Raw genomic sequence first — 16,935 nt, forward strand, 5'->3', positions numbered from 1 at the left:
AAATTACACATTATCAATAAAAAAGTTGCAATTTTTTAACATTTAAAATGTTAACTTTAAATGTAATATAAAATAACGCTGGGCTTTAAAATGTTCGAAAGTACTTTACACTTTTAAGTGCACTTAAGTTTGAGAGAAAAATGGTCAGATTTTATTTTTTTATTATTTTATTCAGTGGCGGAAATGGGCTGAACAAATGCTATAGTAATTTAAAGTAAATACTATAGTGTTTTTGAAGCATACTATAGTAACGTGTATTATACTGTATATATTAGAGTATTTACGACACTTTGTTAATGAATTCTACAGCATGTTGTAATATTAACTATAGTGAGTTGATAAACTGTAATAAATACTGTAGTATACTTTAGTTTTTCCTACAGTAAACTGTATTGTATTGTGGTATAATATAGGCCTACCCTATAGTACAGTATTGTAAGTCATTTGTTTATATTAATATAGTTGTTATATGACCACAGCAGTTATAGAATTACCACAGCATATTAAGTACTTTACTATAGTATGGTTCAAAAACACTATAGTAAGCTATTTACTATAAATGCTACACAAGTTTTCACAAGCGTAGAAGATGAATGATTTCCCATATGCTCCCTACATAGACGGTATTCTCGCGCACTATCTAGTGTCACGCACTGGTTATGTGACACGGCCGCAGTGCATGCTGGGATATGTCGAGCGCACTCAGCTCCTCCCCACGTGTTTGAGTGAGGGCTGCGATCAGCAACATGGCAGCAACATCTCTCATCTACACACACACAGAGATCCTCACACAGTCCAGCTGAAGAACTTCAAGACAACTTCAGTAACGCTGGGTTTAGAGCGGGGACGCGCACGTCTGCTGACGCACAGCTTAGATCGCAACTTCAGCGTCAGGCTCTTGTTGATGTAGTGGACCAGCGAGGCCTCGGTAAGTGTGTGTCAGTTGTGTTCAGAACAAGCTGGCAGTCACAGTGTAGTATCAAAAGTTACATACGTATAAAAAACATGTATATAAACATACACAGATTGCTAATGTTATGAATTTGAGGCGTTCTGCGCGCGCGTGTTATGTTTATCTGTGGAGAGCTGCTAGCTCATCTTAGCATGTTTATTTTGCTGACTCTCTTCATCTGTGATTTATTTAAACTTTTTACTTATATATTTAGTGTGTTTCACTGTGATCATGTGTGTTATGAAGCTGCTGGCTGTCAGTGTCGTGTTACACGCATCATTCATTAATCAGGAGTCGCCTGCTAATTATCATGACAAACAGTGATTGATTGACGGTTATAAACGTGTTTATGAAAGTATGTAACGTTACTTGCTTGTATGTTATGGAATTCCATAGATAGGACATAAATAGTCGAAACTGTGATATGCGAAATCAAATTATGATTTTTTTTCTCTTTGACTCAGACTTCCTGTCTTTGACCTTTTATGTAATAAATACAATTTATATAAATATATACATGTATGTGACCCTGGACCACAAAACCAGTCATAAGGGAAATAGAGATTTGAGATGTATGCATCATCTGAAAGCTGAATAAATAAGCTTTTCATTGATGTAGGGTTTGTTAGGACAATATTTGATACGACTATTTGAAAATCTGGAATCTGAGGGGGCAAAAAATCTAAATATTGAGAAAATCTCCTTTAAGGTTGTCCAAATGAAGTTCTTAGCCATGCATATTACTAATCAAGAATTAAGTTTTGATATATTTACAGTAAGAAATTTACAAAATATCTTCATGGAACATGATCTTTACTTAATGTCCTAATGATTTTTGGCATAAAAGAATACAATGTATTTTTGGCTATTGCTATAAATATACCCCAGGGACTCAAGACTGCTTTTGTGCTCCAGGGTCATATATGTTTATGTATATATGTGTGTGTTTGCAGGTTTGAAGTCCACTAGCGGCGGCTCCTCCTCCGGTCTTCATTATGGCCAGCGGAGATGATGATGATCCAATTATACAAGAGGTAGATGCTGAACATGCTGAACTTCTACAGGATGATACAATCAGAGTCGTCGTTGTTTTTTATCATCTGTATCATTTTTACTGCTCTCTTTCTCTTAGATTGACGTGTATCTGGCCAGAAGTCTCGTGGACAAGCTGTATTTGTTCCAGGTAAATATGACACATAATATATTTCATACAAAAAAGGTTATAGCTAGTGGTTGTCTGATACCAAAACTGACATCACAGTCATTAATATTTATGTATTGGAGTTTAAAGGAACACTCCTTCAAAATAGGCTCATTTTAGGACTCCCCTAGAGTTAAACAGTTGAGTTTTACCGTTTTTGAATCCATTCAGCCGATCTCCGGGACTGGCGGTAGCACTTTTAGCGTAGCTTAACATAGATCATTGAGTCTGATTAGACCATTAGCATCTCACTCAAAAATGACTAAAGAGTTTCGATAATTTTCCTATTTAAAGCTTGACTCTTCTGTAGTTACATCGTGTACTAAGACCGACGGAAAATTAAAAGTTGCAATTTTCTCGACCGATATGGCTAGGAACTATATTCTCATTCCGGCGTAATAATCAAGGAACTTTGCTGCCGTACCATGTTTCAGGTTCCTTTGAGTAGAAAACTCTTTTGTAACATTATAATTGTCTGGTACTTTTGATTATTTTTTTTTAATCAAACTGTATTGCATTTTGCACCAAGAAATTGCTCATCCATAGGCAAGGCTGGGATTTTCAGTGAAATACAAAGGTCACGACAGATTTGGTTATTGACTGATAATCTTTAAATATCACTAGTTGCATAACTACTGTTGTTGACATTTTGAATCTTTTCCTCTCCAGTATCCAGTGCGTCCTGCTTCTATGAGCTATGATAATGTGACCCATTTGTCGGCCAGAATTAAACCCAAGCAGCAGAAGGTAAGCTGGTTTTCACTGCTCGTTTCTCTTGTTAAACACACAGGGCTGATGTTTTTCCTCGCTGCATCCAGGTTGAACTGGAGGTGGTTATGGACACCATGAGTCCGAACTACAGCCGCAGTAAAGGCGAGCAGATCGCGCTCAATGTGGACGGCACGTCCTCGGAGGACTCCAACGTTTACTCGACGTGAGGAGCATCAACCTTTCCGATGTTTACAGTCAAACTTTGGTGTTCGTGGTTTTAATCTTTTCCTTCTGCTTACAGGAAAATGATGGACAAGCAAACGTTCTCCTCGATCCAGGCGACCACTAACACGTCCCGCTACGCTGCGGCTGTGTTTCACAAAGGTTGGCTTTTGCAGCATCGCATTCCTGATGAGTAGAAGCAATTAGCATGTATGTTGTGATGTGATGATCTGCTATTGATGTTTTGGTGGCAGGAGAGCTTCATCTCACTCCACTGCAGGGAATCCTCCAGATGAGACCCAGCTTCACCTACCTGGATAAAGCTGATACTAAACATAGAGAAAGAGAGGCGGCCAATGAAGGTGCGGGGTGTTTTGGGGTCACTTTTTTTTTTTTTTTTTATTATCCTGTCTAGATTTGGTCTTAGAGGGCAAATGAAGATTATATATGAAACATTTTTCTTTTCTTAAATCAGATAGCTAAAACTAAAAAATTACACCATTGAAAGAAACACAAACATTATGTGAAATCAACTAAAATGGAAACTTTTTATTTCAGCTAGTTTCCAAGGCAGCATCTCTCATTTTAATTTAGTTTAACTTGATGTACTAAAATAACTAAAGCTGAATTAATATTAATAAACACTATATAGATGTATATTAAAGAAAAGGACAAAAACTTAAATAAATTAAATGAATAAAATAAATAAAAAGGAATAAAAACTGATTCAAAATATTAATAAAACTATTAGTGCTCATAAATATTATAGTATGGCAGTTGTACTACAGTAACACTGTTTAAAATCTATTTTATAAAAATATTTTATTTGGCACACAACTATATATATTGTGCCGTGAAATGCTTTTTTTTTCAACTTTCTAATCATTGAATAAAATTTAACAGCAGAATAACAAGGGATCACAAAAAGTCTGAATAGAAAATATAAAAAAATTGGAAATAGTTTTAAAACAATGTTGGGAAGAAAAAAGAAATATAGAAACATTTGGTAGATATATAGATACAATATACCAACGCATATACTTACTTTCCAGCAACCCTCCAAAATAAAAGTTTGCTGATTTTAGGTTGGAAAATGTTAAAAATTCATATAAAAATTTTAAAAAGAAAATAAATGTAACTAGTATTGTATTGTTTAAGTGTGTTATAAAACAATTGTATTTTTATTCAAAAACTATAAAAAAAAAAACCCTGGAATTTCAATATTACTATTATTAATGATATTTTTTATGATTATATTTAACGGGTCAAACTATGTGCAGTGTGAGCACCATACCAAATCTCAAGGTGCTCTCATGAAAACCAGACTGGAAAACTGAATATTTAAATATTGTGGAGTTCAGAGCAGTATGTGAGATGCATTATTAAGATGAACTAATGAGTGTGTGTATTTGCAGCTGGAGACTCTTCTCAGGATGAGGCAGAGGAAGATGTTAAACAAATCACTGTAAGACTTCATGCAGTTGTTTTGTTTTTGGAAAGTATCGAACAGAATGCTGAGTCATGATCTGTGTTTGAGCCAGTGCTCATGCTCATTGTTCTTTTTGTTGACTTGCCCTTTAACCAGGTGAGGTTTTCCCGGCCCGAGTCAGAACAGGCCCGTCAGCGCCGCATCCAGTCCTACGAGTTCCTGCAGAAGAAACAGGCTGAAGAGCCCTGGGTTCACCTGCATTACCACGGTCTAAATGTGTGTGTGGTCATGTGACCCACCGCAGCACACTTGACTGGTGCATCATAACACACTGATCTAACTGTAAATCGCATCAGAGAAAAAAAATGGCTTTCCAATTGCATGTCATGTGACCATTAACTGACAGCAGAGAACTGTGAGCATGCAAATGTGTTGTTAAATTATTGAAATATTAGCATTAAATCTCTGGGACTTCAAGTAAGGTTTGGTTTTCAATATGTGATAATATTGATTTGTTTTTATTTTACAATACAATTACAGTAAATGATGATGATAACATTATTATTAATAATAAATTATGATTGGGTTTTAAATACAGTGAATTTTTGAAATGTTTATCACAGTTCAAATCACAGTGTAATCGCAATATTGTATAATGGCAAAATAATCGCTATACTGTGTGTATTTTTGTTCAAGACGTTTAGCCTATATAAAAAACATTTTAAACATAATTCAAATAAATCAAGAGATTAAGTATTTAACTGTAAATATTAAGAGACATCAGAGAACTACAAACTGCAGAAACTCGCATCTAATATTTTATGACACAAAAAGTTTGGGGAATCATTCAGTGTGTATTATATTATTTATGCATTCTCTTTTATTCTCATTCATCTTTAGGATGGGCGTTCTGAGCACGAGCGCCAGTATCTTTACTGCCAGGCCATGGACACTGCAGAAAACACAGAACTGGTGAAAACACCACGGTTTGTGCCTTCTGTCATTTACCCATGAACACTGGAGGATCAGATTGTGAAATGCGTGTTCATCTGATGGATTTTTGTTTTCTTCTCAGTGAATATCTGTCCATGCTCATGCCTCCTTTGGCTGAAGAAAAAGTGTGAGTAGAAGAACATTCAGTAGGATGCAATGAGGTGTTTTTATTTTTCCCATGTTCCTCTTCTTATGTTGTCATCTCGTCCTGTAGCGTCAAGCCCATGGGTCCCAGTAACGTGCTCTCCATGGCTCAGCTCCGCACGCTGCCTCTGGGGGACCAGGTCAAGACGCTGATGAAGAACGGTGAGCTTGGGTGGCTTCATTGTATATGGTCTAGTTCAGGCATCCTCAAATAGAGGAACCCATCTTGGTTCCAAGTAGCACCAATATTTCTACTGTTTAAAGGCAGGATAGGTGATTTGGTTCGTAACATTTTTTGTTATGCTGGTTAAAAGTCTCTTCATATAACATGCACTAAGTGAAGTGGTCTAAATGTTTTTTTATGTATTTATATCGTCTATGGAAGGCATAGGATCCTAAAATGTTCGTCCAATCATATCCCTCGGTTCAAGGGTTACGATAGGCTGTCCTACCTGCCTGTCAACGTATGTATTTGCCAGAGGTTGCGTTAACCGAAAGGTTGCGTTTTCTGTCATTGACAAATTTTTTTGGAAAAAACTGAAGATCGTCCGTCCTTTTGACCGATTAGACTGAGGGAGATCTATTATAATTTATAACTGTAATTCCCACCCCTGTCCAGTTGGTGAAAAGTGCGCTCCAGTGTGGCAGCAGAGCGCAGGATCATCAGCTCCAGAACAAAAACTAAAACTGTCACGAGTCTTGCTATGTGTTTGATTACACACAGGCGTGTACCCACTAGTACAGCAGTAAAGCAAAAGCACTTTGCGCTGCTGCTTCATTCGATCTGAGGTGTCTACAGCGATCTATCACGCCACATTAAAGAGCGCCAAAACAGTATTTATTGTAAATTCTATGGGCCTAGCTTCCGGTCTCCTCTGCGTCCAGCTATTTTTATGTTTTGCTGTTTGCGTTTGAAAATTGGTGTGTCTTATCATAATATTTTAATGTATTATCTTAATTATGATCACACTGGTTTGTAGCACAAACAGTTTTACCGTTTACTGCACGTTGTTATTCTTCTCGTTATTTACCTAGAGCGACTAATGCACCGGAAGTCTCGCCTATAGGCTTACTTCCACATTGAAGAAAAAGGTGGACAGGTCCAATATTAAAAATGAAAATGTGAACAAAAACAAAATCAATTAAATGTGTCATTATAATATGAAAATTAACGGTTAATAATAGATTATGACGGAATTTTTACGACCCTGCCCGTCAAAATGTCGGACCATGTTTCTCCTGGCGCCATCTCTCATCGTGTTGCTGGTCAGCCATCATGTGTTTTGGAGGAGGCGTGGCTTTGGAGAGTGATTTGCCGGGAGAGTGGGATCTTATGCTTTCAAAGCTAGCTTGCAATTGCTAGCCTCTCCTAAATCACCTGCCCTGCCTTTACAGTGAGCAGCATGTCAAAACTAGGGAGCATCACACTCCATAATTGCTCCAGGTTGTTTATGGGAATAACCTTTTTGGTGCTATATGTTTTTATTTAGAGCCAAACATGCTTTATTCAAGCCCTCCATGTTCCTTCTCTCCCTGCTAAAGATGGAAAACGCCACAAGCTGTAGATGATGTGGTTATTTTAACAATAGTAGCAGAAACATAACCTATTTTCTGCTCACTGTGATACTTTTGCTAAAATGTTGCCAAAAATGAGAATGCATCAATACGGTTACAGATATGTCTGCGACTGTTCAAATAAACCAGACTTGATTTTCATCTTTTTCATCTACGTTTAGCATGATTAATCAACTTGTTCGGCGCATTTCAGTGTTATAAGTGGAAAAAATTCTTTGTATATGGCAAGGAAAGAGAGAAAGTAAGAGCTTGAAGAGGGTCCGCACACTCTCAAATATCAAAAAGAATCACAAGCGAGATGATAACATTTAGAGCAATTTACTGAATTAAACAAGGCAAACGTTTTGGTCACATGTTGACCTTTTTCAATGCCAAGCTGATGTTATCATCTCGCTTGTGATTCTTTTTGATGTTTGAGAGTGTGCGGACCCTCTTCAAGCTCTTACTTTTTGGGAAATCTTTTTTGGTCTATACATCTCAGTTGGATTATTTTGAAGACGCGGTGAGTCTCTGGCTGCTTTCAAGGAAAGAGAGAATAAACTTTGAAATTACTAATTAACTTTCTTTTCTGCTCATGTTGTAAATTTTTTTTGGTTTTAGTGGATACTTATTTTAAGCAAAATGTAAAAATGTTCCAGACTTTCCCTGAAGCCCCATACAGTATCCGTTCTCAACCACATGGCCTTCTGCCATACATGGTCTCTAAATGTAAAAACAATAATAGACAGATAAAGCTTCTGATCTTATCTTTTAATATTCAAATCCAATTGAGCTCAACTGATGAAAATATTTACATCTTTTGTAGAATTCTCAGACACACCGCTTTGGCTCTCGGTTCCCAGTAGCCTCAACTTTGAGTAGTTTAGCTTCTTAGGATTTTTCTTTTGCAAATTACTGCTGTCAAGATGGAAATTTATAACTCTTCCAAAAAGCATTGTCCGGAATCCCCGCTAAGACCGGACCTCTTAGATCTTTCATTGAATACCCCTGGCAAAGTTTTTCTGTCTCTATATAAACGTATTGTTTTGCTCGTAGTGAAGGTGATGCCGTTTGCCAATCTGATGGGGCTGCTGGCCTCAGGAACAGACTCCACCGCAGTGCTGCGCTGCATCCAGCAGGTGGCGCTGCTCGTCCAGGGCAACTGGGTCGTGAAGAGGTGAGGATGGGTTTGTTTCCTCTCTACATTGAGTTAATGCATGATGTTTTAATAGATGAAGTGCTAAACTTCTGTGTGTGTGTTTTGTCTTTGACAGTGACGTGCTGTATCCCAAAAACACCTGTAGTTCCCACAGCGGCGTTCCTGCTGAAGTGCTCTGTCGCGGCCGAGACTTTGTGGTGAGTTTCATTTGTTTTCTTTATTTTGATTTTCTCCACATGAACTGATTGTCATACAATTACAGATATCATTAGCTCTCTATATACATGATAATGTGAAATCTGCCTCTCTAATTAATATTAAGGTCCATGCTGCAAAAGAAACAGCACAAGGTTACTTACAAGTAAAGTAGACCAAGGTTATATGTGACCCTGGAGCACAAAAGCAGTCTTAAGTCGCTGGGGTATATTTGTAGCAATAGCCAACAATACATAGTATGGGTCAAAATAAATTATTTTTCTTTTATGCCAAAAATCATTAGAATATTAAGTAAAAAAAAATTCTTTTTTTCTTCTCTCTTTTGGCTGAAATATGCAAAATATTGTGATAACAGCCTGATGTGATTCCTGTGTCCTGGTTTGATAGTAATGACAAGCCGTGTCATATTTGGTGATCTTAAAAGTGTTGCTTTGTTGATTTCATAAATACATTTCATCCTGCACTTTCAGATGTGGAGATTCACTTTAGAACGAACCCTGATGAGAAAAGAGGTTGCTGCCATCATAAAGGTTTGTGTGCTGAATTAAAATGAGTGCTTGAGTATAACAGAAGATGGCGCTGTAAGGACAAGATGTGATGTTTTACCCTTTATAGTGGGATGATGAAACATTCATCATTGGATTGCATTATATGTTTGGATCATTTAAATCTCATTTTACTAAGACATATTATCAGAATCAGAATGAGCTTTATTGGCCAGGTATGTTTACACATACGAGGAATTTGTTGTAGTGACAGAAGCTCCACAGTGCAACAGAGAGACAGCAACAGGACATCTGTGTTTATGTGTGTGTATATTTATATTTATGTTTTTCTCTGCCATGTGACTACAGCTTCCTCCAGAGGACGTTAAGGACTTCCTGGAGCAGATGTCTGTCCCTCGATTAAACCGAGGCTGGGAGTTCCTGTTGCCCACGGATCATGATTTTGTCAGAAAGCATCCTGATGTGGCTCAAAGGCAGCACATGCTTTGGCTGGGAATTCAGTCTAAGTATGACATGACTTTGCAGAATTTGACATTAACCCCTTATTTTCTTTATTCTATGAAACACAAAATTTTAACTTACAGACTGAATTTTGATCATCTAAAAAAAAGTGTGCAGGCACTATCATACTTTGTACAGGGTTACAAAAACATGAACATTTGAACTAATGCTTTATTATTCTAAATAAACACTATATTGCAGGTTGGAAAAAGTGTTTAACTTCTCCAAAGATGACTTTGTGCCTAAAAAGGATGCTCAGATGGGTATGTTCTGACTTTTTACTTGTGTAATATATTTATGTAACTACAGTTCCCTCCAAAAGTATTGGAACAGTAAAGACAAAATTGCTTTGTTGGCTGTGGAGTCAAGACAGTTACAAATATGATTAAAAGATGAATATTAGACAAAACTACAGAATGTCACATTTTATTATTGGGTGATTCAACACAGATGTTTTACCAACTAAGAAGTTCAGCACTTTTAGAGTTCATCCCTCTATCTGATGTGAGCATAAGTATTGGAGCAGTTGCCTCACAGGTCTTTCTAAGTGATCAGCTGTGTCCTGTTGCATTAATTCTTCAGATATTAAAAGCAGGGAATGTGTCGTATCAGTTATATCCATTACTTCTGTATTCTGAATCTTGCATTCGATGATGACACACACAAACCAGGATGAAGACGAGGGAGCTGACTCTGAGAGAAAAGCAAGCAATTTGGATGCTAAAAGAAAAGAGGAAGTCAATTAGAGCTCTAGCAAAAATAACGGGCATGGAGAAATCAAGAGTTTGGAAACCACCAGCGACCAACAACGATCTGATCGGCTGAGAAAACAACAGTAGTTGCTGACAGACAAATCATAAAAGCTGTGAAAATAAACCCTAAAAGACGTGTCTGTAAAATCGCCAACAACTTCCAGAAAGCTGGGGTGATGCTCTGACAATCTACTGTCCTCAGGAGACTTAGACACAGAATTACAGATGCTACACAGCAAGATGCAAACCTCTGACCAGCACCAAAAATAGAAAGGCAAGATTAGAGTTTGCAAAAAAGCACAAAGGTGAACCAGAAGAGTTTTGTAACTGTGTTTATGGACCGATGAGACAAAGATGAACCTTTATATCTAAGTGATGGGAAAACAAAAATGTGGAGAAAAAAAGGGGAATGCAATGATCCCAAGCATACAGCCTCATCTGTAAAGCATGGTGGAGGTGGTGTCATGGCATGGGCATGCATGGCTGTCTCTGGAACAGGCCCTCTCAACTTTACTGATGACTTAATGTATGATGACAGTAGCAGAATGAATTTGGAAGGGTACAAAACCATCTTGCCTACCAATATTCAAGAAAATGCCACCAGATTCATGGGGAAGTGCTTCATATTGCATCAGGACAATGACCCAAAACACCCTGCCAGTTCAGTCACGGAATTTATAAGGGCAAAGAAATGGAAAGTCTTAGATTGCCCAAGTCAATCTCCAGATTTAAATCTGATTGGACATGAATTTCAGCAGCTGGAGAGGAGAGTAAAGGCAGAAACTCCCCAAAACAAGCAACAATTGGGATTGGCTTCATTAAAGGCTGGGAAAAGTATTTCAAAGGATGAGACCAAGAGTCTGGTGATGTCTATGGGTCACAGACTCACTACTGTGATTGTGTGCAAGGGATCTGCAACTAAATAATAGCTTTTAATCTTTTATATCTGCCTTATGTTCAACTGTCCCAATACTTATGCTCACATCAATGAGTGGGATGAACTCTAAAAGTGCTGTTCTTTTTATTTGGTAAAACATGTATGTGTTGAAACGGCTAATAATAAAATGTGACATTCTGTAGTTTTCTCATATTCATCTTTTAATAAAATTTGTAAATGTCTTGACTCCACAGCCAACAGAGCAATTTTGTCTTTACTGCTCCAATACTTATGGAGGGTACTGTACTCTATATATACCACTGTTCAAAGGTTTGAGGTCTGTACGTTTTCTTAATGTTTCTTCTGCTCACTAAGACTGCATTTATTTGATCAAATTTAAAACAATTTAAAGCAGCTGTTTTCTATGTGAATCTGTTAAACTAGTATATTGCTGTGATCAAAACTGAATTTTCAGCATCGTTACTCCAGTCTTCAGTGTCACATGATCCTTCAGAAATCATAATAATATACTGATTTACTGCTCAAGAAATATTTCTTATTATTATTTTGATTACAGAAAAGAACAGCATTTGTTTGAGATGGAAATCTTGTGTAACATTATAGATGTCTACTGTCACTTTTGATCAATTTAATGCATCCTTGTCAAACTAAACTTTCTGAACCCAAACTTATAAACGGTATTGTTTCTGCGTGTTCATGTGGTGCTGTGTTTTCTGCAGATCCCGTTCACATCAGCGGAGACCAGCGTCTGAAATCAGCAAAGGAGAACGCTAGAGAAAACCACGCCGCCATGCAGAGGGAGCTGGACGCTCGTAGACTGAAGACGTCCAGACACACGGGCTCGTCCGGTGAATCTGCCGCCCCGGTGCAGGTCAAACAGGAGCCGGTGAGTGACTCTGAAGAGCCCATGGACACGTCAGGCCCGCTCACAAACGGCTCCATCAACGGTTACCCCAACTCTACCTCTCCGGTCTCGGACCCTCATAACGGACACGGTCACACCTTCACCCCGGAGCTCCAGGACTTTGTGCGGAGCACTTTTCGGAAGCACTATGTTTTGTGCCTGAGTGAAGTGAAGAGGCTGTTTAACCTGCATCTGGCCAGTTTACCCACGGGGCACTCTGTGTACGGCCACGTGACGGACCGCATGCTGCAGGACACCATCCTCCAGAGCCAGTGCAAACAGATCCTGGTGCCAGTAAGTACTGTGGATGATGGGCGTTTATAGTGCACCACATAATGCTTTGTTATAAGTTGATTTAAAATATGCATCTGGAAAACGCCTATAGATGCACTGATATTAATATTAATTATAAGCCCAATATAGATTGTGATTCAACTATTAAAAATATGCGCTAGGGTTTGTCAATATGTACATTTATTAATTTTAGCAGATAGAAAACTAAGCTACGTCATTAACATCACAGTGATTTTAATGTGATTAATTTGACCATTATATTATTACATAAATAATTTGGTGACACTAGTTTAGGGACCAATTCTCATTATTAAAGGGATAGCTCACCCAAAATTGAAAATTGTCATTAATTACTCACCCTCATGTCGTTCCAAACCAATAAAGGAAATGCCATAATGCATAAAGCGCAGCATAATTTGAATTCACGAGGTTAAAGTTTGTCGACCCCGCGTCTCCAGTGAAGCTGAACTCTCCTCCTGTCAGTATTCAATTCACACGGACCGACCGTCACACAGAGCACACGCGATCATGCAGAATTCAAATGCACACCTCACAAGATCTCACAACTGGATTCTACTAAGTTTGCAAAGTTTGTGAAATTAAATGTTCATTAGACATTCAAATATTTGTTTAAATGATGAAATGAAAATTTTGTCATTAGTCACTTTACCCTCATGACGTTCCAAACCCGTAAAAGCTTTGTTCGTCTTCGGAACACAATTTAAGATATTTTGGATAAAAACCGGGAGGTTTGTGACTGTCCCATTGGCTGCCAAACAATTAACACTGTCAAGACCCAGAAAAGTATAAAAAACATCGTCAGAATAGTCCATCTGCCATCAGTGGTTCAACCGTAACGTTATGAAAAAATTATTAATTTTAATTTTTTCATATGTCTTGTAATATTATATTTTGATGCTATTCCTGTATTGACCAGTGCTAATATGGTCAGTGATGTGAGCAATTCTAAAAAGAGGAGAACCTTTTTCTGTTAGTTTATGGCTTTAGTCTGACTTAAGTCTGTCTGTCCTGCTCATTAAGTTAATGTTTAATTTTAAGATGTGGTCTGGTCCTTTGTTCTTAAGGCTAATTGGATTAAGTGTGTGTGTGTGTGTGTGGCTGGTAAACAGTACTTATGTAACTACTCCTGATGGAGTTAAAGCTCATTACAAATTAGTCCAGACACATTTCTGAGAGTCTGAATGATGTTTTCCTGTCTCTTTGATTCTTAAAACATGTTTATCTTGATGTCAGGATATACTTACAAATATAGTTATAATGCATTTCTTTAGTTGCATTGTAAACTGTCTACAAATTGTCTGAACTGTGAGTGGAATTAACTCTCTCAACCTAGTGAACAGTGTTTAGAAATTGATGCTGTCTAGAGCTGGATGATAAAGTCAAATATAGATTCTAAAATTTACGTGCATCTGTAAAATATTCTGTATATTTATTACACTGAAATTACTTAAAAGGGTATTTTTTGGTCAATTAGATAAATTCATGCTACAAAATTATTTGTAATGATCCAACTAACATGCACTTAAAATAAGTGGCCAAATAAAAAAATGATTAAAGTCATGCACAATGTTCCTTAAACCTGAATATGCAGTGGAGTCACTGTCTGGTCCAGGTCTGTCTGATGTGTGATCGTGTGTGTGTGTGTGTGTGTGTGTGTGTGTGTGTAGTTTCCTCCTCAGAGCAACGCTACAGCAGACGAGCATAAGGTCTTTGGCCTGTGGGAGAGCGGAGAAACCTTCGACAAGGTGATTTCTGCTGTCAGATTCATTGGGATTTTCACTTTTTTGCATGTTTTTTTGAGTATATGAGAATGCTTTTGTTTTCTCTGTCCGCAGCACCGGCAGGTTCTGTTCGAGATCTTCATGAAGAACTATCGCGTCAGAAGAAACGTGATCCAGACGCGCCTCACGCAGGAGCTCGGAGACGCCGTCACCAAGACAGATGTGGATCGACTGCTCAAGGTGCCGTTACAATATTTCACTCTAGAGTTGTCATGCTATAAAAATGTTTTAACTGTAAATACTTATTTTATTTAGTTTTTGTTGTATTTTCTTGTAAAAACTATGGTGTATAACCTTCTAGTATTTCTCAATTAAGTAAACTTTGTGTTTCCAAATTTTTTTCCAAGTTTTAGACAAATAGAAAGTAAATAACTTTATTTATTAATTTATTTATTTTTTAATAATTTAACTAAACATTGCTTTACACTTAAAACTATTTGGAAAAACAAACAAAAAGACAATCAGTGAAATAAAACGAATGAATAAATTGCAAGTAAAAATAAATCCCCTATTATGTAAAAATTTATTTTGACCAAAAAAATGTTTTGCACCCATATGACATCAAATAGAAAGGTTAAAATATATTAATGGTGATGCAACATGTCAGACATATAATTTAGCAAAGTTATTGTCTGAATAAATTTTTTTAAAACAATATATATTTAAATCAATTTAGCCTTCAAGTATTTTTCTGTTAAGTAAATCCATAAATAAATGATAAATTACAAGCAATAAATCAAATAAAAGTAATACAGCAAAATTAAACATTCACTAGTTGATGGAGAGACAGATAATAAATACTTTTTACATAAATTAAGAAAACATCGACATATTCATATTTTTAGGCTACCATTAACAACCTGCAGAAAATAATAAAAATACCCCTTAAAATAAAACACCAATGTAATTGGTTGCACCTAATTTGCTGTTATTAATAGTTAGTAAGGTAGTTAAGTAAAGGTATTGGGTAGGATTAGGGATGCTGAATATGTGCACTAATAATCAGCCAATATGTTAATAATAAGCAACTAGTTAATCGTGAGAATTGGTCCCTGTACTAAAGTGTTAGTCTGTGCCAGTCATTGTTAACCCTTAAACCGTCTGCTGCTAGTAAAGTGTGACGTGCGTCTGAATGAAGGGTATTGTTGAAGTGAGACTGGGCTGACAGCAGTGTTGTGTTTGGTTCAGGAGTGCTGCATGAGTTTGGGAGGGATGTGGTATCTGAAGGGAACCGTTCCCTCCTGACAGGAGAGCCGGAGCGCCACAGATCCCTCCCTCAGAGTTCAGTGACAGTGAACGCAGAGCCAACACACCAACCAATCACTGCCCTCGGCTGACACCACCGGCCCGGGGACACGCCCACTCCGGAGCATCTGCATACGGTCACCCTTCTGGATGCACGTCTGGTCACATGAGCATCTCATCAAAAGGGCTGAAGATCCATTCGATCCTGCGTTTGCAGAAAATTGAAGGACTAGGAAAGGAGTTGTGTGCTGAACGCATATACGATCAGTTATGCTGGTTTTCTTTTGCTTTCTATTTTATGACCTAATATGAAAGTAGGTATTGCTAATAAAAACAACAGGAGATCATGATTCATCTCGTTTTATCCTGCTTGTGGCCTTTTGGAGCTAAAATTTTGGCCTTGTTTCTTACATTTAGCTGACTGAAAAAAGATGTTTGGTTTAATCGTTTCCTTGATTTTATTGCATATTGAGTTTTTTTTTTGTGTGGTATTTTGCCCCACATTTCAGAATGACTTTACTGGAACCCAAAGAAAACAGGCTGCAGGATACAGACACATTTGAAGAGCACTAGATTATAATAAATCCTGAAATTGGGTCAAATGAAGGTTATGAAGCTCACGTTGAAATGTTTACAGCTCTGACAACCAAAAAAAAGGAAAAAAACATTGGCTGAGTCTGGGGAGGTTTAGATCAATTCTAACAGACAAACCCTGAAAATCTAATATATGAATCAATGCTCATGAATATTTATTGGACCTGAAGGGAGACTGACATCGGAATGAGAAGCTCTGAATGACATTTGCAGTCTTGTCCATTTTATTTCAGACCATTTATGGTGTTCAGTTTAAACAGTTTCTTTTAAAAATAATAAATGCATAATGGTTCCTTTTTTTTTTTTTTTTTCTTGTCATGCAAGTGATCTGGGATTTTTGCTAAACATGTGTTTGGGTGTGAAAGAAAGTGCCTCTTAGTTATTCAGGGGAAATATTCTATCAATATGATTTGCAATCTTACAATTATGAGTGAAATCACCTTCACATGCACACGTCTGTGCCTCTTCCACACCTGCATATTAAGCGTTCCACATATTCTGGATATCGTTGCCAAGTCTGTACAGTCCGAAACTCAAACAGCAGAGAACCCCAAGTCTGACCTTTTTTTATTTGTATGCCATTCTGAATAAACGTTGCAACTGACAACTCCTCTTCAAAAGTTCTTGTTTTATTTTTAGACCATTTCCATTCAGTAGTATTGATTTAACTGCAGTGGTGTTATCCGATGAGCTGAAAAATAAAACTCTTGTCTTCTGTAGAGCTGCTTTGCAGCTGAAAATGAGTTCATAATTGATCAATTCTACAGCATTAACACTGTTATTTGTCTTTGTTCACTGTCCTGTCTTTTTTGTGTTTTTAAACTGCTTTGAAACAATCTGTAGTTTAGTTTAAGGTGT

At 37.3% G+C, this 16,935-nt stretch overlaps 1 protein-coding gene across 1 annotated transcript; it reads left to right on the forward strand.

Moving 5' to 3' along the window:
- The first annotated feature begins 709 nt into the window (after positions 1 to 709).
- polr3e (polymerase (RNA) III (DNA directed) polypeptide E) lies at positions 710 to 16,694 on the forward strand. The gene is made up of 22 exons (XM_079389320.1): positions 710 to 928; positions 1,906 to 1,986; positions 2,085 to 2,135; positions 2,823 to 2,900; positions 2,972 to 3,087; positions 3,166 to 3,248; positions 3,341 to 3,448; positions 4,502 to 4,551; positions 4,672 to 4,791; positions 5,416 to 5,501; positions 5,591 to 5,635; positions 5,723 to 5,814; positions 8,263 to 8,383; positions 8,481 to 8,562; positions 9,052 to 9,111; positions 9,436 to 9,593; positions 9,790 to 9,851; positions 11,958 to 12,436; positions 14,125 to 14,202; positions 14,293 to 14,418; positions 15,427 to 16,458; positions 16,524 to 16,694. Exons 2-21 carry the CDS (start codon positions 1,948 to 1,950, stop codon positions 15,481 to 15,483), a joined length of 2,091 nt encoding a protein of 696 aa, XP_079245446.1. The 5' UTR covers positions 710 to 928; positions 1,906 to 1,947; the 3' UTR covers positions 15,484 to 16,458; positions 16,524 to 16,694.
- Positions 16,695 to 16,935: the final 241 nt, after the last annotated feature.

This window comes from Barbus barbus (assembly GCF_936440315.1).
Source record: "Barbus barbus genome assembly, chromosome: 32".
In the NCBI taxonomy this organism is placed as follows: domain Eukaryota; kingdom Metazoa; phylum Chordata; class Actinopteri; order Cypriniformes; family Cyprinidae; genus Barbus; species Barbus barbus.